This window comes from Schistocerca nitens, chromosome 6 (genome assembly GCF_023898315.1).
Source record: "Schistocerca nitens isolate TAMUIC-IGC-003100 chromosome 6, iqSchNite1.1, whole genome shotgun sequence".
NCBI classification, from domain to species: Eukaryota; Metazoa; Arthropoda; class Insecta; order Orthoptera; family Acrididae; genus Schistocerca; species Schistocerca nitens.
In genome coordinates this window covers 492909955-492934775 of record NC_064619.1, presented here as the reverse complement: position 1 = coordinate 492934775, position 24821 = coordinate 492909955, and the positions used below count along the sequence as shown (strand labels likewise).

At 40.3% G+C, this 24821-nt stretch overlaps 1 protein-coding gene across 1 annotated transcript in view; it reads left to right on the top strand.

Moving 5' to 3' along the window:
- LOC126262876 (collagen alpha-2(IV) chain) overlaps positions 1–24821 on the top strand; it is a 294377-nt gene that overhangs the window by 129069 nt on the left and 140487 nt on the right. Inside the window, exons 2-9 of the mRNA XM_049959745.1 lie at positions 9964–10128; positions 10605–10739; positions 11261–11368; positions 11685–11906; positions 12453–12647; positions 19444–19560; positions 20921–21085; positions 21673–21880. Coding sequence (XP_049815702.1) covers positions 9964–10128; positions 10605–10739; positions 11261–11368; positions 11685–11906; positions 12453–12647; positions 19444–19560; positions 20921–21085; positions 21673–21880 — 1315 coding nt within the window. The remainder of the gene's footprint in view (positions 1–9963; positions 10129–10604; positions 10740–11260; positions 11369–11684; positions 11907–12452; positions 12648–19443; positions 19561–20920; positions 21086–21672; positions 21881–24821) is intronic.

Genomic DNA, 24821 nt, shown 5'->3' with positions numbered 1-24821 from the left:
TCACCTCTGCTTGCACCGCTTCATTCCTATCAAAGTGAAGTCCTCGTAGGTGTTCTGAAAGTTCTGCACGCAGGTGGAGAATCGGATGGAGCCAAGTTGGGACTCTATGCAGGATGGTAGGCGACAGTGAACCCAAGGCACGGGATTGTTGCAGATGTCGCAGCGGTCGTGTGTGGTGTGGCAATGTCATGCTGCAGGAGAGGATGCTCCATGTATGGACAAAGTTTAATGCGATTAGAAACTCAATTCGATTATAGCATGCTGTTTCTCACGCACCGACATAGTTACATTACACACAACCATGTTACCCGCTACAGTTCGTGGCCCTATAGCGGCAGAGGGTTGCAACTTGCATCAGCGAAGTGAGGAAGTCGACCGGGTAATGTGCATGACATGTAATACATCAATCGATTTTGAGAATGAAAAATTCGGAGGCATTATTTTTAAGCACACCTTCGTAAATGTTACTTTTCAAACAGCCATGTAACTAAATGTGAATATTACGAAGCAGCTTCCTTTGTTCATATGCGGTAGAAGTTTTGAAATTGTTAAATTTCCCTCTAAAAGCTGTTATCCTCTACGGTGTTTAGTTGTTACCGAGCCTCAATTCGTGGTAGCAAAATATTGTGTAATGAATTAAACTGATTTCAGCATTCGAAACATGAATTTCTTACAGGAATCCTATAATTCAACTTCAGAAGGATTGTACGGTATCAGTGGAAGCAACAAGCATAGATCAGAATAGATATCTGCTGCAAACCGTATGGAATGGAAGAGCTCAAGGAATTGGCCACCGCCGACAATAGTTTTCTAGTTAATGTAATAGAAGGACTGATTCAAGGCCTGGACTGCAAGTTCCCTAGACAGATCATACAGAGTGGTCCATTGATAGTGACCGGGCCAAATATCTCACGAAATAAGCATCAAACGAAAAAACTACAATGAACAAAACTTGCCCGCTTGAAGGGGGAAACCAGATGGCGCTATGGTTGACCTGCTAGATGGCGGTTCCATGGGTCAAACGTATATCAACTGCGTTTTTTACAGTATGAACCCCCATTTTTATTACATATTCGTGTAGTGCGTAAAGAAATATGAATGTTTTGGTTGGACCACTTTTTCTCTTTCGGATAGCTGGCGCTGTACAGTTCTGCCACTGGGCACAAGAGAAATTATGGGACGATGGCAGATTTTTTGCACGCGTTCTATTTAGCGACGAAGCGTCATTCACCAACAGCGGTAACGTAAACCGGCATAATATGCACTATTGGGCAACGGAAAATTCACGATGGCTGCGACAAGTGGAACATCAGCGACCTCGGCGGGTTAATTAATGTATGGTGCGGCATTATGGGAGGAAGGATAATTGGCCCCCATTTTATCGATGGCAATCTAAATGGTGCAATGTATGCTGATTTCCTAAGTAATGTTTTACCGATGTTACTTCAAGATGTTTCACTGCATGACAGAATGGCGATGTACTTCCAATATGATGGATGTCCGGCACATAGCTCGCGTGCGGTTGAAGCGGTATTGAATAGCATATTTCATGACAGGTGGATTGGTCGTCGAAGCACCATACCATGGCCCGCACGTTCACCGGATCTGACGTCCCCGGATTTCTTTCTGTGGGGTAAGTTGAAGGATATTTGCTATCGTGATCCACCGACAACGCCTGGCAACATGCGTCAGCGCATTGTCAATGCATGTGCGAACATTACGGAAGGCGAACTACTCACTGTTGAGAGGAATGTCGTTACACGTATTGCCAAATGCATTGAGGTTGACGAGCATCATTTTGAGCATTTATTGCATTAATGTGGTATTTACAGGTAATCACGCTGTAACAGCATGCGTTCTCAGAAATGATAAGTTCACATAGGTACATGTATCACATTGGAACAACCGAAATAAAATGTTTAAACGTAACTACGTTCTGTATTTTAATTTAAAAAACCTACCTGTTACCAACTGTTCGTCTAAAATTGTGAGCCAAATGTTTGTGACTATTACAGCGCCATCTATCACAAAGCGAAAAAAGTGGTCCAACTAATACATTCATATATCTATACGTACTACACGAATATGTAATTAAAAAATGGGGGTTCCTATTTTAAAAAAACGCAGTTGATATCCGTTTGACCTATGGCAGTGCCATCTAGCAGGCCAACCATAGCGCCATCTGGTTTGCCCCTTCAAGCTAGACAAGTTTCGTTCTTTGTAGGTTTTTCGTTTGACGCTTATTTAGTGAGATATTTTGGCCCGGTCACGATCAATGGCCCACCCTGTATATGATGTGGGAGCAGGCTCACATGAGGAAATGAAGAGACTAACAGGAAACAGAAAGGAATGGAGAAAGAGAATTGCTGACAACCAATATTCAGACGGAGACTTTAGGTGTAGGAGAAGGTGCCGACCAAATTGAGTTCCGTGGACATAGTAGCCCACCTCGTCACCTCCACAGGGCGGCATTGACTGGCACTATTGGAATGGCGTGTGGTCATCGTGTGTTGTTGTTGCTGTTGTTCTTCTTGTGGTCTTCAGTCCAAACACTGGGCCGGCCGCGGTGGCCGTGAGGTTCTGGCGCTGCAGTCCGGAACCGCGGGGCTGCTACGGTCGCAGGTTCGAATCCTGCCTCGGGCATGGGTGTGTGTGATGTCCTTAGGTTAGTTAGGTTTAAGTAGTTCTAAGTTCTAGGGGACTTATGACCTAAGATGTTGAGTCCCATAGTGCTCAGAGCCATTTGAACCATTTTTCCAAACACTGGTTTGAAGCAGCTCTCACCGCTAGCCCATCTTGTGTAAGACTCTTCCTGTCTGCGTAACTACTGCAACCTACGTCCACTTACCGAGCGAAGTGGCGCAGTGGTTAGCACACTGGACTCGCATTTGGGAGGACGACGGTTCAAACCCGCGTTTAGATACCGTGATTTAGGTTATCCGTGGTTTCCCTAAAACGCTTTAGGCAAATGCCTGGATGGTTCCTTTGAAAGGGCACGGCCGACTTCCTTCCCTAACCCGATGGGACCGATGACCTTCCTGTTTGGTCTGCTCCCTCCAACCGACCAACCTACATCCACTTAAATCTGCTAACTATACTCAAGTCTTGGTTTCCATCTACAGTTTTTACCCTCCATTACCAAACTGACGATCCCTTAATGAGTCTTGATCCTCTCTCTTAGTCAAATTGTGCCATACATTCCTCTCCTCCCTAATACGATTCATTAAGTCTTCATTAGTTATGCAGTCTACCCATCCAGCCTTCAGAATTCATCTGAAGCACTTTATTTCGAAAGTTTCTAGTCTCTTTTTGGCTGAATCGTTTATCCTCGTCCACGTTTCACTTCCGTAAAAGGCTATACTTCAAACAAATACCGTCCACAGCTCGTGGTCGTGCGGTAGCGTTCTCGCTTCCCGCGCCCGGGCTCCCGGGTTCGATTCCAGGCGGGGTCCGGGATTTTCTCTGCCTCGTGATGACTGGGTGTTGTGTGCTGTCCTTAGGTTAGTTAGGTTTAAGTAGTTCTAAGTTCTAGGGGACTGATGACCATAGATGTTAAGTCCCATAGTGCTCAGAGCCATTTGAAACAAATACCTTCAGAAAAGGTTTCGTAACACTTAAATTTATATTAGAAGTTAACAAATTCATCATTTTCAGAAACGCTCTTCTTGCTATTGCCGGTCTCTCCTTTGACCACCGTCGACTACCCTCTAAGACAAAAAAAAAAAAAGAAGCATCAAGGAGGAGTTATTCAAACGAGACGGAAAACGGTAGATGTGATCTACATGTACAGACAAACAAATGATTACAATTCAGTAACGCGTTGGCCCACCTCTAGCGCTTAAGAAACTGCTATTCGGTTTGACATTGATTGACAGAGTTGCTGGATGTCCTCGTGAAGGATATTGTGCCAAACTGTGTCCAAGTGGCGCGTTAGGTAGTCAAAATCACGAGGTGGTTGGAGTGCCCTGCCCATAATGCTCCAAACGTTCCCAATTGGAGATTGGTTGGTTGGTTGTTTGGAAGAGACCAAACTGCGAGGTCATCAGTCTCATCGGATTATAGAAGGACGGGGAAGGAAGTCGGTCGTGCCCTTTCAGAGGAACCATCCCGGCATTTGCCTAAAGCGATTTAGGGAAATCACCCCAATTGGAGAGAGTTCTGGCGACTTTACTAGCCAAGATTGGGTTTGGCATCTCACTGACTGGAGTAGAATTGTCTTCAGTGATGTGTCCCCCTTAGAACTGAGACCTGATGACCAGCGAAGATGTGTCCTGAGACCGGACAGCGACGAGATACCAACAGTCACCCTTACAGCACGGCAGTACCACGATGATAGTCTGCGCCCCGTTTTGTTGCCCTTCATGGTAGGCCATACGTTTGTACTGCTTGTCTTGGAACTTGCCAAACCCTACCTGCTATGTCAATTACCCCACAGTACTCTACCTTATCAGTGGGCTGCACCATTTTGTTTTGGCCCCTCTAGTGGTGTGATATGGTACTGTGGCGCGGAGATTTCGATGTGTACGTGACGTGCCTCATATGGTACTGTGGCGCGGAATTTTCGATTTGCACATGACGTGTGTACCATACGTACTAACAAAGGGATTTCTCCTCACTTGCCGCCCTTCTCCCCTCACTCAGCAACAGTCCAAAATTAATACCATTCCTCACTTACCCCGGGTGGTTATAATTAAAGTGCAGTTACTCACGGAGACCCAGTGTGAGCTGTATCTATATCGTATGACAGTGAAACTTGGTAGATATTCTAATGCGTTAATGTGGAACAAAAAATTAGTCTCAGTTTTGGCCACCAGGTCCAAATCTGTCCTTGTGCAGCATCTCGTCGACGTCCACATTGGCCATACAGTTGAAACCGTGTAAGCGGCAGTTAATAATAAAACCACTTGTTTGACGTTTTTCTGTCCACGTCCCATTCCTAAACCATTACATATGGAAACATTGTTATATGAATTTCTTACATTTACAGCACCAGATTTGCATCTGCTGGCCAAAATTGAATCTAATTTTTTTCCAGCGTCGTTCGGTTCCACATTAACACATTAAAATAGCAACGAAGTTTCGCCGACATACAATGATTACAGCCCAGGCTGGACGTCTGTGAGTAGCTGCGCTTTAATTATAATCACCCGGTATTTGAATTTAATATTCTGCCGATGAAAAACAATAACTGGGCCGTTAAACCACTACTACGGGTAGTCTTAACGTTTTAATTATGGTATGAAAAAACTTACGTAATTAATTATTAGTTTGTTTGTAGTTGCATGTCTGCACCGAGGGTGTTGCCGAACTGGGGGTCATAGAGTGACCCTTTGCCGTTTTATTCACGCACATGTCAGCGTTGTAGCCACCCATGATCACGCCACAGACGGCGCGAAACAGGAGAGCTGAAAAAGCACAAACACACTTGGCTGCTTCGGATCACGTTCGAATTTCATCAAATGGTTTTGAATGGACCCCAGTGGTTTCACCCTGTGCAGCAGAGCAAAAATTGCGTTCGCGCCATGCTCCAAAGGGGTGCAGTCACTTTCAGTTGGATTGCAGGTCGACGATCTCCTTAGAGAAGAATTGAATTATCCGGGGGTTGTCATCAGCGTCAAAGGTTGGCAAGAACGTCGTCCCTTTGCCCGTCACAATGCGAACTGTCGTTTGCGACAGCGAAATGTGTGGGAATCATCGGCCAAAGAGAAGGGGTGGTTTCATTGACGCCCTTTGTGGCATCCCCCTGAGGCCTTTTCTTGTCGATACTAAGAGCGGTGTCCGAAATGCTTTGCTCTGCCACTCATAAGAAGACCGCGTGATTTCAGTGCTGGGCATTTCCCCATCGCAGTGCAGTGGCGTTAGGTAGAAGTGTGATTAATTTTGGTGCCAGTGTGGCATCATTAACCCATCTTACACATCACGTTACCTCCTGAGCTCTGCCCTTTTTCTTGCACGTGTCGACGTCTTGCTGTTTAATGCGTGTCCTAGCCCGAGGGTGAGGTCGCAGGGTGCCACCCTTTTCCACCATTACAGCGGTAGGTTGTAGGCTCCTTTGAGGCAAATTTTAAACTGCTGCATGGAAATGGGAGACAATTACGGGGTTTCGAAAAAGTGGTTGCGCAGCGTATTACAAAAAGCAACCGCCAGTGTCCAGTGAAAAAACGAGTTTGAGTTACTCTAACAAAAAGAATGGTGAGTGGTATTGAGTAATAAGTCTTTTTATTATAGCGTAATAGGTACTCAACGCAGTATTTCGATTAGAATAAACGAAAAGAAACGGAGCAAATAGCGTTTCTATTTTTGGGAAGAGACTACGGATCGCCTGCGGCACATAGCAGCAGCAACCCACACAGCTTACTAGATATGCGGGTTGCGCAACTACTGTCCTGCGTTTAGCTATTACGCAGTGAACCGGCGCATTACATTATTGGCGTCGGTCTTGGCTCGCTTCAGCGCCAATATGAGCTCACCAACAGTAATTACCAGTCGACCCGTTGCTATAGTCACCAGCAATGTGTTGAGTTCTGGATACAGGATGCCACACCTTCCTTGACACATACGACATACTGCAGAACTCCGCCACATATTATCTCGGTTTGTTTGTTCTAAGCAAGGTACTTCATGCAACAAATTACTCTTAGTGAGAGCAACATGAATCGTCCGTTTAAGTAGTTCTAAGGGACTGATGACCTCAGATGTTAAGTCCCATAGTGCTCAGAGCCATTCGAACCATTTTGAAGAAAAGTCCGTGCAAACTACGTTGACACATGGGGTGGTGGCTGATGGGAGTGGCATTTCCCATTTACGGTCGCTCCCATCAGTCACCACACCGAGTGTCAACTTAGTTTGCGCAAATAGTAATAAATTATGATTCAACAGTGAGTTTTACTTTAGTTAACAGTCATAATGGAATAACGTGTGTACCCAAACAGTAGGATTCTGTTGAAGGGAACGTAAATTTGTCTGGGTGTAATAGTGCACTAAGATGTATTTCGGGTATGAGACAGATAACGGACATGAATCAGCTCTTCGCCTGTAGACAGGCAGTCTGTGTTGTCATACACTGGACAGCTTGCGTTTGGGCTTCCACAGAGACTTACAGAACGCTGATCTCGTTCCACATTCACGCCTAAAATGCACAGTATAAGATATGTTTAAAATACACACACACAAAGTAGACAGGTAGTACACAACACGTGGACCAAGGTGGTACAAGACTCTTCACCGTGACGGCTTAAGAGTAAGAGAAACCTACATCTGTGGGATATAGGTAAATTCTAGAATGCAGGAATTGCATAGCAAGAAAAGCTGAAAGAGAAGACAAAAAAAGGAGTAAAATATCGACAGAAGCCATAAGAAAACCATATACCAGTCTAAGTGCGGACAAAAGAAATAAAAAAATTAGTCATATGGTATTTTTGGCTGTGTGACTCTTAGGCCCGTTTCACATTGCGACACTGGTGACGGTCACCAGCGACGGTCAGTGACAGAGGTACATTCGTTTGAACAGGAGCATTCACACCGGGACACTATACTGCCTCACCGAGACACTGTGACCCAGCACTGACTCACCCTCGCCACATGTGATGGACAGGGTCACTGTGTTTACAGCAGTCACCGCCAGACGTGCATTACTTTGAACTGGAGTGTTCACACTGCAAAACAGATCACAGAGACAGCGTTGCAGATTTGCCAACCGACAGGCAGTCATTTCTGAGACAGTGATGCGAAACATTCATTGTACATTATACTGTACACATTGTAGCCATGAGATTAGATTTGATTAACACGGAAGATTTTTTAAGTGAAGTAGAAAGTCGTCCTGCTATTTGGGATGTGAGAAGCGTTGACTATAGCAACAAAGTGATGAAAAAGAATGCGTGGCAAGAAATTGTAAAAGTTTGTGCCTAATTTCAAATGAGAAGAGCATGGATGAGAAAAACAAAATTGGTAGGTTGTATGTTCTTTTTTCAAATTTAATACCTTATTTTTCGGACCATAAAAGGCTATCGAAATTTAGTTGCTACTCCTGTACAAGTTCATTTCACTAACTAATCAGTTGGCAATGCCTGTAGTGTTGGACACCAGTGATCTAGGAGTGTCCACCACAGTCACCGGTGACCATCACTAGCGACCGTCACCAGTGTCCCAGTGTGAAACGGGCCTTAGGGGTTGTTAAGCCACATAATCAGAAAGACTTGTATTCTTCCATACATAATGGTCCCCTTTCCACTGAATATACACTAGTGGCCATTAAAATTGCTACACCACGAAAATGACGTGCTACAGACGCGAAACTTAACCGACAGGAAGAAGATGCTGTGATATGCAAATGATTAGCTTTTCAGAGTATTCACACAAGATTGGCGCCAGTGGCGACACCTAAAACGCGCTGACATGAGAAAAGCTTCCAACCGATTTCTCATACACAAACAGCAGTTGACCGGCGTTGCCTGGTGAAACGTTGTTGTGATGCCTCGTGTAAGGAGGAGAAATGCGTATCATCACGTTTACGACTTTGATAAAGGTCGGATTGTAGCCTATCGCGATTGCGGTTTATCGTATCACGACATTGCTGCTCACGTTGGTCAGCCCTGGGCAGCACATTCTCCAAATCTCTCACTAATCGAAAACGTCTGGTCAATGGTGGCCGAGCAACTGGCTCGTCACAATACGCCAGTCACTACTCTTGATGAACTGCGGTATCGTGTTGAAGCTGCATGGGCAGCTGTACCTGTTCACGCCATCCAAGCTCTGTTTGACTCAATGCCCAGGCGTATCTTGGCTGTTATTATGGCCGGAGGTGGTTGTTCTGGGTACTGATTTCTCAGGATCTATGCACCCAAATTGCGTGAAAATGTATTCACATGTCAGTTCAATGAATGCCCGTTTATAATGTGCATTTCTTCTTGGTGTAGCAGTTTTAATGGCCAGTAGTGTATGAGAATTGTGCCTTAAGCATGATTATTGAATGCAAGTAATTGAAATGGGTGTTTATAAGGTTTGGTGTCATTTTTGTGTTGTATGACAATGAGAGAAGAGCGAGGGTGCAATCCAGTGCCAGCCTTACGAATAGCACCGTGGGGATTGCAAGGCTTAACATTCCCATCTTATAGTCAGATCACCATAGAAAGCCTCAAGAACCATCATTCAGACAGCCAGTAGAGAGTGCACTGGCAAAATTAGGCAAGTAATGGTTCATACTCAGGTCACAAGCAGTCATTCTTTTCACACTCCATTCACGAATGGAATGGGAAGGACCCTAAATATGGTAGAATAAAAAGTATTCCCTTTCATGATCTCCTCAGTGATTCACAGAGTATTGATGTAGATGTACTCAACTTTCTTCCAATAGGTCATTGTGACAGTCTGGTATTAGAAAAGGCATATGGTGAGACTCATGAACATCAAATCTGTCATGAAAGTGGAATAATGTTGGTATGATTTAGGCTTTCTTTCATTTTAATATCACCTAATATTCTTCTGGTAAATGTTATTTTTCTCCCACTACAGCATATGAATAACTAAAACACAGACCAGTAAATTTCCATAGTTTATGTCATTCGGTCTTGTGCTGCTACTCACTCAAAACTGAGACAGTTCTGATACTTCTCACAGAGACAAGTAACAGGCATGATGTGCAGTTTTCTGCAGGAACATGTTATTTATTTGACTCAATGAGTTTTTTACATGACCGATTATGTATGGTAGCAGTGTCTCCTACTGAATATAGGAAGACACCTACTGATGCATCTAGTCTAACTTAGTTAAATAAACTACTGTCATGCGTCTAAATTTTGTCACAGAATTTGTCACAGAATTATCTGTTTCAACAGGCAGTATTTCTCTTTAACACTGTTTATTTTGTTCAGTACCTTTTGTTGAATTTATTACTTTTTATGCATCAACTAAATTTATTAACATAAAATTTCTGAAACTAAGCATCTACTAACTTCTTTTCAGGACTACTTTCCACCTTCCTACAATAGAACTTATGGTCTATATGGAAGAACGGATTCAGGTAGTAGACCACCCAGCAATTATGAAATTGTTCCTAGCAACCCGAGGGGCAATTGCACGCCATCTACGAACTGCATACCGAAATGTTTTGCTGAGAAAGGATCAAGGGTAAGAAGTTATTAAGAACAGTCTTTTAAGCAGATCTGACAATTCTTCTCATTTTTGCTATCTGAATACAATGCTTTATTAGCAACTAGGCAGATAATGTGGTAAAATAAAAATTCACATCATTACACACTATATGAGAATATGTCAAACTTAATTTTTGTTTCCAGGTTTATGAAGTTTGCTTGGAATTTACTTTATTGCAGTGAATCTTGTGACTAATATAACAAACATAAAATGTTGTCTTTTTTTCCACTTTTTTCCAATATAAATCTTTCACACTACCATAACTCACTTAATTATTTGTTCTTATACTTTACTTTTTATTTATTGTAATTATGTAATTATCATAATTTATGCAATTTAGTTTATATACATGGAGATAGTAGTAGTATTAGAGTTGGTGACAATGATTAGTCTGTTTGAATTTCTGAGAGTACTGAACATTTGTGCCATTGCCATTATACTTTAAATTCTAGGGTCCTCCAGGTCTTGCTGGTATTCCAGGACTGCAAGGTCAGCAGGGACATCCTGGAATGGAAGGTCCTCCTGGGCCTAAAGGAGACAAAGGGGAACCTGGACCACAAGGACCTCGTGGGCTGAAAGGTGACAGGGTATGTTAGTATTTCTAAATTATTGAATTCTCTTAAAGTGTTGAGCATTTTCTAACTTTATTTTATTAGTGAGAAAGAACTGCTGTAAAACTGAAGCTTAGCTACTGATAGCCATAAATAGACCCATGTTTTTAGCCATATTACATTTAGAGTCAGTCAAAAATAAAATAAAAGAGGATAAAAAAATCAAGAAGAATGTAATCACTTAACGAAAAGTGTAGCAGAGAGAAAATATATACTGAACAATTTAATTGTAATGAACATGGATTTGCAAAATATTGCAGTGAATACTGTAAAGTATTTTGGAAAGGTAATGTGACAAGAGGTATAATGTAAGCTCTTCTAAATTATTAATTTTTTGTACAAGACATCTTCTTTTATAGAAAAATTGTGAATGAGATTTTGGGAAATGAAAATATTTTTGATAAGGTGGAAACGTCAATTTCATTCAAGTTCAAAATAATTAAAAAATCTGCATATATTATTATCAACTATTTCATTTTTACCATGAATTTTTGCAGGGAAAAATGGGGATGCCAGGATTTCCTGGAACCAATGGTGTTCCTGGACAACAGGGCTTCCCAGGTCCTCCAGGTCTTCCAGGTGTTGATGGTTGCAATGGGACAGATGTAAGTATTGTTGGATATGCAATCTGTAATAAAATTAATTTTTAAAATGCCCTGTTTAGTAAGTGCTCATGTCTTTTGCAATTCTTCAATTAAATAAATTGCTGTCATTCCTCTTGCAAAATGCAGAAATTATGTGGTAGGCAATCATAAAGGAATTTTGAATCACTTACAGGTGTATATTTCTCTATAGAGTAGGCAATAATGTTTGTGATATTGATAGAAAGTGCTTTAACTATTCTCCTTGCTTTGAGAATTTTGGAATTGCTTCCAGATTAATTAAGATGTAAATATAAAATTTACTTTTTCTGCTTTACAGGGGGCCCAAGGACCACCTGGTTACCCTGGACAATCCGGTCCGCGTGGTATCCCTGGTCTTCCAGGTTCTAAGGGTGAGAAGGGAGAGCCAGCGTATGCTGGCCTGTTCCCTAAAGGCCAGAAAGGTGAACCGGGCCTTGATGGAGTTAGAGGTGTACAAGGTCTCCCTGGGAGTCCTGGACCATCTGGTTTTCCTGGAATTAAGGGAGAGGTGGGCCCTATGGTAAGTGATTCCAAACATCAAGTGGTTGCTAAGAAATATGCCAAATATAGTATGCACTAATAATACTCCTTTAGAAAATTTAAATTCAGGTTTTAAGTTTTCTTTTGTTGTGTTTTTATTTTCACTGTGTCTAGTAGAAATGTATTTATTTTTAAACATACACTTATTTCCAGATACACAACTTGGTCATTACAAGCTCTCTCTTCTGAAATGTCAGATTCCTTATTTCTTTCATTTTGATGATTAACTTTAACACTAGTGCAGCCCATGTGCAGTTAATAAAAACATTTTTTATGATCATTTTTCAAATACATTTTCAAATACATTTTGCCTTCTTAATGTATGTGCTGTTACTGTTCAGGGCATTATAAAGTGACCCTGTAAGGCATATAGTTTTTTCTGAATTATTTGACATTGATGTTGCTCACCAACATAGTTTAGTGATCAGTTACAAATACTCTGGCATTTTAATATAATCTTTCATTACAGTAAATTAAGATTCAAAATTATAGAAATAGTACCAATGTGTATATGATCCTGTTTCAGGGTCCTAGGGGACCACCTGGTGCCAAAGGTGAGAAGGGAAACATTGGACTTGGCTTTGAAGGTCAGAAAGGTGATAAAGGCCAAAAAGGTGAACGTGGTCCAACTGGAAGACCAGCAGTACTTCCCTTTGATGAAGAAGGCCCATCAGGAGTAGTGGTTGGACCAAAAGGAGAACCAGGAGAGATGGGAGAAAGGGTAATAAAAATGTAAAATTGTAATTACTGTGAAATATTATGATCACGGAATATTTCAGGATGGAACATCAAACAAAAGTTTTGAAAGTCAACCATCAGCCTGCACGTGATTGATGGATGGCATGTACTCAGATATAAATTTCATTAGTGCTTTTTATAGAGTACGTGCACACTCAGTAACTTGATTTAGTCTGACTATTTCTGTCAGTGCAAATAGTAATCAGTTACCACAAGGACACGAATCTGATGAATGCTGACAATTTTTATATCAGTTGTTTGAATGTGTACTGTTTTGTATTTTGCCTTTCATTTTTTGTAATAACCACTTCCCTCCAGTGATGTGGCTCAAAATGCATCAAAACCAACCTATGTTTTCAGATAAGTTACGTATTTGAATAAATAAGAGAAACAATACTCCACATAGTATAGCTGTATTTTAACATTTTACATAAAGTCAATATTGTTATACATATTCAAGGCTCAGAATGTTTCGAGAAATATACTCTGCAACAATTAAAATTTAGGACTAGAGGAAACCACTCACTAAATAGTGTAACCATTGAGTTGTTGATAAGCACACACAGAAGTGGGAAAAATGTTGTTAGCTTTTGGAAGAACCGTTGACAAAAGAGTACACAGACACACACATCTGCACACATATGCCTATGTCTTTACATTGTGCCAGTTAGACACACAATACTGGGATTACAATTCAGCAGATGGACTAGGTTGGGGTGGATAAAGGAAGGAAGAGTGGTAAGCAAGAAGAGGGGTTGGGGATGGATAGCTAACAACTCAGAAGGAACTGGCAAGTGTGCTGGCTAGGAAGGAGGGAGGGAGGGGTGACATGTGAATGGGCTAGGCATGTGATACACAGGTCCAGAGTAAGTGAGGTATGGTACATGGTGAAGATGACATGGAGGTGTGGACTGGAAGGGGATGACAGGACAGATGAAGTGGAGACCTGGGCAGAGGGTGTGGGAAAAGTGGGTTAGTGATGTTTGAGGCCAGGAGGATTATGGGAACAAAGGATGTGTTGCAACAATAACACCTCTCTACATAGTTCCAGTGCTGGAGGGAAGGATCCAGGTGGCACAGGTTGTGAAGTAGCAATTTAATTCGAGCATGTTGTGCTCAGCAGTTGCTGGTGGGCGGTCAACTTTGTTCTTGGCCACAGCTTGGCAGTGACCATTCATTCTGGTGGGCAGCTACTTGGTTGTCATGCAAACATAAAAAGCTATGCACTGATTCGAGCAGAATTGGTATATGGACCAGGATGATGTGTAGGTTGAGTGGGCTACAGAATACCATTTAAGCAGATGTAGAAAGGATCTTGGGTAGGATGTCCCTCATCTCTGGTCATGATAACAGGTACTCAGAGCCCTGGCAGAGTATATGGTTGAGTTGTTCCAGTCCAGGGTGACTGGATGAAGATGTGGGTGTACATTTGTAGCTGATTCTTGAATGTGGTTGAAGAATTAGGTTTGTGTGAGGATCTGTCACAAGAAGTCTATTTGTGGACTAGGTTTGGTGGGAGTGGGTGGCGAAGAGAGATGGAGGGGTAGTGGTTGTCTGTGAAAGGCCTCATTAGACCTTAAGCATATTGAGCCATGAAATTCTCATCACTGCTAAAATACTGTCCCCAGGTAACTAGGCTGTATTGCAGGGGCATAGGTGTGTGGGTTTTTTTTGTGTGTGTATTTGTACTCTAGCTTATCAAAGGATTCTTTCTGAAAGCTAGTAAGTTTTCATTCTCTTTTTTCTATGAATATTTGACAACTCAGTGCTTCTGCTATTTAGTGAGTGATTTTGTTTACGCCTAAATTAATTACATTCTGCCAGAACTTTCCTTACTATATCCACAACAATTACTGATATTTGCTGAACACAAAAATTAATTATACACACACACACACACACACACACACACACACACACACACACACACACACATGACTGCAGTCTCAGGCAACTGAAACCACACTGTGAGCAGCAGAACCAGTGCATGATGGGAGTGGTGACTGGGTGGTGGTAAGGAGGAGGCTGGGGTGGGGAGGTGGAGGGGTAGTATAGTAGGGGTGGCGGATGATGAAGTGCTGCATGTTAGACGGAGGGCAGGGGACAGGCGTGAAAGGTCACCCATACCTGTGGCCAAGAAACAAGTGGACCACCCTGTTGCTGAACACCCTGCCAAACATGACATCCTTCATTTCAGTGACTGATTCACAGCCTGTGCCATGTGGATCCTTCCCAGCAACATCAGCTTTTCTGAATTGTGCAGGTGGGAACTTTCCCTGCAATACACCTACATTCCCGTAACCCTCTTGGCCTCAACCTTCGTTAGTTACTGTCCTCACCCATCCAGCTTCTTCCCTGTTGCCATTCCAGCACTACATAGCTGTCATTCCATCATCACACCCAGTCTTTTTACTTCTCTCCTTTTCCATTCCTCCCTCCCTCCTCCCCCTTCCCACCTCTCCCCTGCCCACCATCTAACCTGCAGCACTTCACTGTCTGCCACCCCCAGTATACCATCCCTCCCACTCCCCACCCCAGACTCCTCCTTACCCCCATCCTGTCGCCACTCCCATCATGCACTGGTGCTGCTGCTTGCAGTGTGGGTTTGGTTGTCTGAGACTGCAGTCATGTGTGTGAGTTGTGTTTGTGTGAGTGTGTGTGTGTGTGTGTGTATTTGTGTCTGTTGTCTATTGCTGACAAAGACTTTAATGGCATTGCTGACGAAGACCTTAATTGCTGAAAGCTTTATTTGTGACAGTCTTTTTGCTGTGCCTATCAGCAACTCAGCATCTCTGCTATATGGTGAATAGCAACTTTATTTTTCACAATATTGTTGCATTCCATCCTCAATGTTCCATTGTTTGAAGTAATGAATAATCATTTTTATAGGTCCATGTGTGGTAAAATGAGAAATACGTCAAACAGAGTTATTACATTAAAAAGCATGTCAAGACATACTTTATGGAGTACCCAAGTAGAACATACTCATAACTGCTTGTGTATTCTGTTCAAACACTGCGAATGATGGATAACAAATTGATGCTACGATTTTCTTCTGTATTTTATTTATTTATTTATTATGTGGCTGGGACTCAAGTATGAGGTCTGTGCAAGAACTTCTGGAACTTTCTCCACAAAATTTGTCTATGTTTATTGTTTACTTATGGTGCATGGTGTCCTTTGAAATACTCTCCTCCACAATTGATAAACCACTCCCAATGCCGTTTCCACTTCCGGAAACAGTCTTGGTGCACCTCTTGTTGGATTGTATGAAGTGCCATCTGCAAATTTCCTTTTATCTCATCTATCATTCCAAGTCTTCATCCTTTCAGTTGGGTTTTTGACTTTGGAAATAAAAAAAAGTCTTCAGGGTTCAGGTCTGGAGAGTATGGAGAATGAGGCAGCACAGTGATTTTGTTTTTTGTGCAATAGTCATGCACCAACAGAGCTGAATGTGCAGGTGCATTATCGTGATACAAGAGTCATGAATTGCCTCGCCACATTTCAGGCTGTTTCCTTGTCATACTTTTTCACTGGTGTCATACTTTTTCACTGTCCCAATAGACCATCAGTTAACAGTTTTTCGCTGTGGCATTATTTCATGATTAACTAAACCTTCACAGTCAAAGAAAACTATCAACATGGCTTTGACATTTGACCTGACTTGACAAGCTTTTTTTGCTCTTGGAGAACCTTTCCAACCCACTGGGAAGAGAGAACCTTAGTCTCAACAATATAACCATAGATCCAAGTCTCAACACCAGTTATGATTATCTTAAAGAACAACTTGTTCTCATTTGTGTGATTTGAAAGCTCATCACAGATTGTGAGGCGAAGATCTTTCTAGTCATAACTCATGAACAGTGGTATGAATTCAGTGGCAACACAATGCATTCCAAGGTGCCGTGTCAGGATTTCATGGCATGATCCAACTGAAATGTTAATTCTTCTGCATTCTCTCTCACAGTCAGTCTTCAATTGGCATGCACAGTTTCTTTGACATTCCTGACATGAGTGTCGTCGGTAAATGTCGAAGGGCATCCTGAATGAGGCTCAACTTTAACTTTTGTTTGGCTGTTTCTAAACTGTGTGTATGGCTCAAGTACTCATAACCGTAGGGCTCCTGCATCATTTGGTGTGTCTCTGTAAATTTTTTCTTGAGTTTCATGCAAAATTTAATGCAGACATGTTGCTCCTCTAACTCTGCCCTCTCTAAATTTGCAAACTGTGTGACACAATGTTCTACTCAATACAGCACTGAATAATAACTAACAGACGTACAACAATCAAACTTCTGGCAATTACACATTAAACACAGGCATATCAGGGATGGCGACCACATGTCACTCCAACACACGTTTGGTCTGAAATTATTAATGTTCCAGAATTTTTTGAACAGAACTCGTATGCTATTTGCTTTTGTATTTGAAAACCATTTTCCCAGATTCTAGTCCCTGAATAATACAGCTGTCACAAGTTTTATGTAAGTGTCCAAGAAACAAGACAAATTCACTCAAGATAGTCATACTGAAGTATTTATTCAACTTAACTTTATGTTTTATTTGTGTTTGCACATTTTCAAGAGAAAAAATTTGTTTGTTACATGATTAAATGGTTGTCTGTCAGCTCTCTAAAGTGATAAGAGAATGCTGATTTTATCGAAATGGCAAACTGATTGCAGTAAAATATTTTTCAGGCCTTACAATCATTTTGAGAAACTTGTTTGGAGAATACTGCTTAAATACTGCTTACAGCTTCTCCTATTAGTTGGTAGTCTTGTATGAATGTTTTGAAAAAAAAATACTTCTAGGTAGTCCACTAAACTCTTACAGTCCATAAAGATCTAGTTTGGTCATATTTCATATTAATTATCTTGAATTTCAATTACATCCACTGCGGAATAAAATATAGAGCATAAGAATAATATATTAGTTACTTGTCATAGTTATTAAGGCCTCAGAAATCTGCCAGCCAGGTTAAATTTGAACTGTTCACCCATTCATTTTGACATATTTTCAACTGATATCCCATGATCCATGTGCAACAAGTATATTTTAAGAAGGCTTTGAGCAATGATGATTAAAAAACCATACCTTTATTCCTTTTGTTAACTTCCTGCAAATTTCTGGGGTATGTATATGGTAAGGTATGGTGACTTTCCTGAGGCTGGAACAATTGCCTAACCAGCATGGGTTCCTGGAGCAGATCTTGTGAAAGAAGGCTCACTCTTTTGAGTCACAAGAGCCAGATCCAGTAATAAGAGCACTTTGTTTCTCAGGGGAACTCTGCCTCTTAGTTTAAGGAAGTGAATTCACACTTATGAAATATCTGATTAAGACAATATCCAGCTTGTCTCAAGTCATTGAAGTTCACAATATGCATGAATGACTTCCTAGACAGTGCCAACAGCAGAGATTGTTAATAGATATTGGTACTGTTTATAAAGAGATCTGAAAAAAAAAATCATTGCGGATTGCAACAACTCAAGAAAAACTGTACGTAGTACATTAAATGATTTTTAATAGAAGTGAATGACACATGTTCCTCATTAACTGACCCAAGCCCTTAGTATCATTTTGAAAAACAAAGAAAACTGCAGGATAGTTGCTTAATCCACAGTCTTTTATTGGGTACACGGCCAGTTTTGAAATAGTTACAGTTACATCATCTGGTTTAAAAAATCAAATCACTTAATCTTCTGAGGTCCTCCTCACCCCAAAGTTGTCATGGAACCAATGGTAACTATTCCAAAACTCCAAATCTGGTCATATACCCTATAAAATATTGTCGATTAAGCAACTGTCCCATGGTTTACATATGCGGCTGCCCCGTAACAAGAACTCTTTGTCCTTAATATCAGTTAAGTACAAAATTGACGGCAAACCGGGGGATTTACATAATAAACAATAAAGATATTACAGGCAGGAACGACCATTTTTATACCCAACTGTAGTCCACTGAGAAAAGTATGAAACAAGATTTCATTCACAAAAATTCTCAGTGACCAATTCCTGAATAATCAATCTTGCATATATGTCAAGGATCCCTATCAAGGAGAGAGGGAGGGGGAGACAGAGAGAGAAAGAGAGAGAGAAATAGGCAGACAAACTATGTATCTCTCTCATCAGGTAGTAAGTCTTGATGGTAGCTTTTGAAAGGGGTGACACAGTGCCCCACCATGCAATTAATTACCGAGAAAGGAGGAATTAGTAGTCACAACATATCCAAATACAAAAACAAAAGTTTTGAAAGAAGTGTTATGTTAAGCTGTGGTAAACATTTGTGTGTTGTGTTTCACTGCTATTAAATAGAGCACAGAAATTCATTGCCTATGTTTCAGAGACCTTCAGCCAAAAGCTCATTTTATCTGCTGAGCTTTCAAAATATGTGGAATAGTTTATGAGTGCTAACATGCCATGCTGTGCATGCTCCTTCTTGACTGCTTACACATATAACTCTAGCAGATAAAAAGATATTAATAAAATTCAAGTTAAGACTGCTCAAGCCCGAACTCTAAGTGGATCTTTAACAATGATGGCAGACATTATAATCAGAATTCACTTCATTTTCTCATGTATTCTTTGTTTGATGCGTTAAAAGTATATATGTTCTTCAATGATAATTATTGTTGTTCGGTAATAATGATACAGCTTTTTGCAAATTCCAAAGGTATTTTATTTCAAAGTACTTACATTTTAAATAAGTAATTGAAATGATTAAACTTCTTTTCAACTGCTAAACTAAAACAAACTTGTTGCTGTTGTTTAATTATGTTTCAGGGGGAACCAGGTCTTCAAGGAATGAAAGGTGAACAGGGCATGACAGGAGATCAAGGATTTGCTGGTGCAGCAGGTATGAAGGGAGAAAAAGGTTTACCAGGCCCAACAGGGCCACGTGTAAGTAATTTTTATTTCTTATTTATTTAATTCTTCATCCATTTGTTAATTATCTTCACCTAACAAGATGTCATTGATTGTGTTTAATTGTTAATAATAATGAACAGATATGACTTCTTGAAGATGTGATGGAGTTGATATGAAGGGGCTTACTCAAAGCTACTCTCATCTACTTTGTTGATGAAATTGTTAGGTGTACAAACTTGTCAAATAACATTCAAAAATATTAGCTTTGTGTTCCTAGTGATAACTTAAGACAAAATTCAGTTTCAGAAATCTATTGAAATGAAACTTTACATTTTGCTGTAGAGGTTGTATATAACATAACGTGTGCTGTTACAATATTTCATATTTTTGAGCATAAACAAAAACAAATGGACACCATCCAAACAGGCCTTGAAGGCCCAACGGTACCAAACAGCCACCATGTTGTTCTGAGCCTTTAGGCATCACCAGATGCAGATACGGAGGGCCATGTGGTCAGCATTCTGCTCACCTAGCTGTTGTCAGTTTTCGTGACCAATGCCATTGCTTCTCAATCAAGTAGCTCCTCAATTGCAATTGGCCTCACAAGGGCTGAGTGTATCCCACTTGCCAACAACTTTTGGCAGATCCGAATGGTGACTCATCCAAGTGCTAGCCAAGGCTGACAGTGCTTAGCTTCAGTGATTGGACGGGAACTGGTGTTACCACTGCAGCAATGCTGTTGGCTTATGAGATAAAAGAGCAAATAAAAAAGTCTAATTTTGTAAGTGAGGGACATTAAACACGAATTTTGATTAACGTTTGTCATAATTATGCTAAAAACAAATTTAAGACTGGTGGTTTAGTAACATCATGTGTCCAAAGATTGGAGCTTGATCACTTACTTAGAATTTTTCTATCTCTTAAATTGAATGTCACCACTGAAACTACTTTTATATGTGAAGAAAATCAAGCTGCACAGTGGTTCAGATTCCACATCAAACTATAGGCCTTTCATAACTGGCAAATTTACTCAGTTAACATATATGAAAACATTGGATGATCTGACAATCATTGAGCAGGAAACTGTAATATGGCAACCAATTTCAGTTGTTTCCATGAATTCTTGCCATTTTATAAAATTATTTTTGACACTCCCTAATTTATACATACATTGGTCATTGAGTCTAATAAAATTTATTGTGAGTTATTAGTGTTGTTCGTAGCATCTGTGATTTTACACATCATCAACTCTGGTAGGTTTCTCTTCATCTGTGGAGTAAAAGACTGGTCATACATTTCACTGCTTAGAAAACGAGACTCTTTAGATAATGTCTCTATTAATTTATCATTTGATTTCAACATTTTTGGTGTAGCACATAATTAATGTTCGCAGGGAAGAGATGGATATCCGGGACCACCTGGACCCCAAGGTCAGAAGGGAGACAGGGGATTTGATGGACTGAATGGTTTGGATGGACGACCTGGCCAGAAAGGTGAACCTGGACGGGATGGAACACCTGGTCCTCAGGGTCTGAGAGGACCACAGGGTCCACCAGGAGTAAGTAGCAGCAGTTGTCAAATTCTGAACTTCTCTTGTTTTAAGTAGCTCAACATACTATGTATATTTTTTCTTTTGGAGATGAGTCCATACTTAAATTCTTTCGCATCTCTCTTTGTTACTATTAGGAATTTACGTGAAACATCCTAGCAAATTAAAACTGTGTGTCAGACCAGAAATCAAGCCTAAGACCCTTGTCATTCGGGAAACAATTCCCTAGGTTGTAGTTGAGACATTTCTCCACAAATTCTTTCTTCCAAGAGTGCTACTAGTGCCAGATATGCAGGAGAACATCTTTGAAGTTTGGAAGTAGGAGATGAGGTACTGACAGAAGTGAAGCTTTGAGGGAAGGTTATGAGTCATGCTTGGATAGCTCAGTTGGTAGAGCATTTGCCTGTGAAAGGCAAAGGTCCCAGATTCGAGTCTCAGTCCAACACAATTTTAATCTGCCGAGTGTTTCATGTCAGCACACACTCTGCTGGAGAGTGAAAAGTCATTCTGGAGGAATTTACTTGTTACATTATCAAAATTGTATTGATTATGTTTGTATGCACTTATGAGATGCTTTTGTAACTTCTCCCCTACAGGGAGGGCGTGGACGACCGGGTCCTCCTGGTCCACCAGGTCCCCGTGGCTTCCCTGGTCCAACAGGCCCAAAGGGTGAGGATGGCTTCCCAGGACGTCCCGGTGAGAGAGGTCCACAAGGCCCAACGGGTGGCCCAGGTGTTCCTGGCAGCCCAGGTCCTGAGGGATTCCCTGGAGAGAAAGGGGCAAAAGGAGAACAGGGTCTTACAGGTACATAAAACATTTTTTCATTGCATGTTTAGACATGAAAGATTTCATAAAAGCATATGACAGCATAGACTAAGCATCTTGCTTCAAAATATGAGCTAAATTTGGATTAGGTCAAAAGACAACAAACTTCATAAACATTCACAGAGAAAAAGTAAAAATCCATCCTGTATTTTCCATTGTTTGAAATAAAAAATGAAATTTATGATAGATCTGAGCAACCATTTAAAACAGACACAAGAGTATGGCAAAAGGTGGCTTATTTACTATTCAACTGTTCCCCTGAAAAAACTGTAAGGGGACGAAGAAGAACAGATGCACCAACTCACTTAGTAGGGCCTAAACTCAAAGACATAGAATTAGAGTATCTAATATTTGCACATGACATTCCAGTAATTGGCAGAGATATCACTGATACACTAAAACAGCTTGAAATATTGCAGAAACAAACTGGGAAAAATTGGATTACTAATTTAATTTGAAAAATAAATAAATAAATGACTGTCATCAGAACAGAACAAATTGTTTGGTCAAAGGAATTTAAATACTTCATTTTAAGGATTACTGAAAGCTGTAACGAAATGAAGGCTTTGAAATTCCTACATCAGAAAATAGAAATCACATTTCAGTGAACAAAACAATAAAAGCCTTTCGTGGAACTGTAAAATCTGACATCATACAATACTGATCAAACCAGAAGCACTCTAAAAATCAAAGCTATTTACCCTCTTTCCAAAAAAAGAATAAAGATGTAAAATCTCATCCAAAAGCAGTGCCGAAGTCTACAGGCAAATCCCCAGTCATAGTTACACAGCATATGGGATAATTCAACTTTTGGACACATTGAAAGAGAATGGACCTAAAAAAAATAACCCATCAGATTCATACATTTTTGAGGAATAAAATTATTGTACCCAGCAGGTACCAACAAAAAGAAAGAAAACTTTAAGAGCTTAGGATCACCAAATTTACAGGAGTGAAATGCAGTCAAGAAAATCTCAGTTATGAGGAAGAGGAGAGAAGAACCAAACAGACATGAATGGAGCAATAGAAGTAAAGTCACTCATTTTGCATGAAAGAATCCTGGGCTAAAATGGTCATCAAGTGTTGATAACACCTGGTTATAAATGACTGATTCATGAAAGAAGGCGAAGAAGAAGAAGAAGAAGAATAACAACAACAACAACAAAAACAATGATAACAACTAGCGATACAAGACCTGTTCAAAAAATTCAGGAACTTAGTCCACAATATTTTTCTACGCTTACCTTTTATTTATTGTGCATGGTCTCCCTCAGAATACTCTCCTTCACAATTTCTTTCAATGCTGTTTACACTTCCAGAAGCAATCTTGGTATGCATCTTGTTGAATCACACGAAATGCCGTCTGTGAATTTTCTTTTATCTCATCTATTGTTGCAAATCTGCGTCCTTTCAATGGGATTTTCAACTTTGGAAATAATAAAAGTCTGGAGGGTACAGAGGACGAGGCAGCACAGTGATTTCATTTTTTGCACAATAGACACCCACCAACAGGGATGAATGTACAGTAATGAATTGTCTCTCCACATTTCAGGCCATTTCTTTCTCACATTTTCTCACATACATGACAACACATTCCAACTGTATCATCAATTAACAGTCTGTCCTTGCAGCACGAATTCATGATGATGAATTCAAAGTCTAAGAAATCTATCAGCATGACTTTGACATATGACTTGACCTGATGAGCTTTTTTGGTCTTGAAGAACCTTTCCTGATCCGTTGTGAAGATTGAACCTTGGTCTCAACATCATAACTGTAGACCCATGTCTCATCACCAGTTATGATTCTCTTAATAAACGTCCTGTTCTCATTTGCATGAACCAAAGGCTCATCTCAGATTGTGGAACGAAGGTCTGTTCTTGATGCATGAGCCTGGGATGGATTTGCCAGAAACACGAAGCATTCAAAGATGCTGTGTCAGGATTTCATGACATAATACACTTGAAATGTTACATTCTTCTGCAATCTCTCTCACAGTCAGTCTTCAATTGGCATGTACAATGATTCCAACCAAATTTCACTCCAGTATATCAATGGCACAAAATTACGAATGTTCCAGAATTTTTTTGAACAGACCTTGTACTCTTTATTTGGTGAGTGACCTGTTATTTAAGCTTATTAAAATGTTTTTTAAGCCATCTGATTGTTAAAATGAAAACATAGTAGTAGGAATAAATAATAATTACAAGCATATTACATGAAATCAATAATTTACAGCAATTTTGAATTGTCTCAAGACTAGCTAAACATTAAACTTTTTGATGTTTTGATGGTTGGCAGGAAAGAAAATGAGACAATGTTTAAGATGTTATAGGCAACAGAAAAATAGTAAAGTGGAGGTAGAAGCATAATAAGGGGAACATACATTTTCCATTTTTCAGCAGGAGCTTAAAATGTTGATGACATGTGTTATGAATCCTTTCAAAGAGGATCAGAAAAACAGCTAAAACATAAAACTAATACCACCACTGCTGCTGCTGCTACTACTATTACTACTACTACTAATAATAATAATAATAATAATGACAATGATTATAACAGAATAATCACTACATATATCCCAGAAGAGGAAAGAAACATTTTGCAGCAGAAATTGGGATTGTCTCAGGGTCCAATATTTTTCACTCTGCTTTTAAGGTTTGAGGATGAAGTTATATAATCCACATAAACTATTCACCAACAGAATAAAAAAATGTTTTTATTAGCATTTCCTTTACATTATTTATAAAAGTAGGAATTTTGCTTTTTATAGACAGGAGTAGTTTAATGAAGAGTACTCATTCAATAAGAAGAAGATAGAGTTCTCTTGCTTGCAATTAATGACAATTTATTCCCATTCAGTCAGGACAGGAGGCTTCAATTGTATCACTACTCTTGTACTTCAGTTACAGAGCAGAGT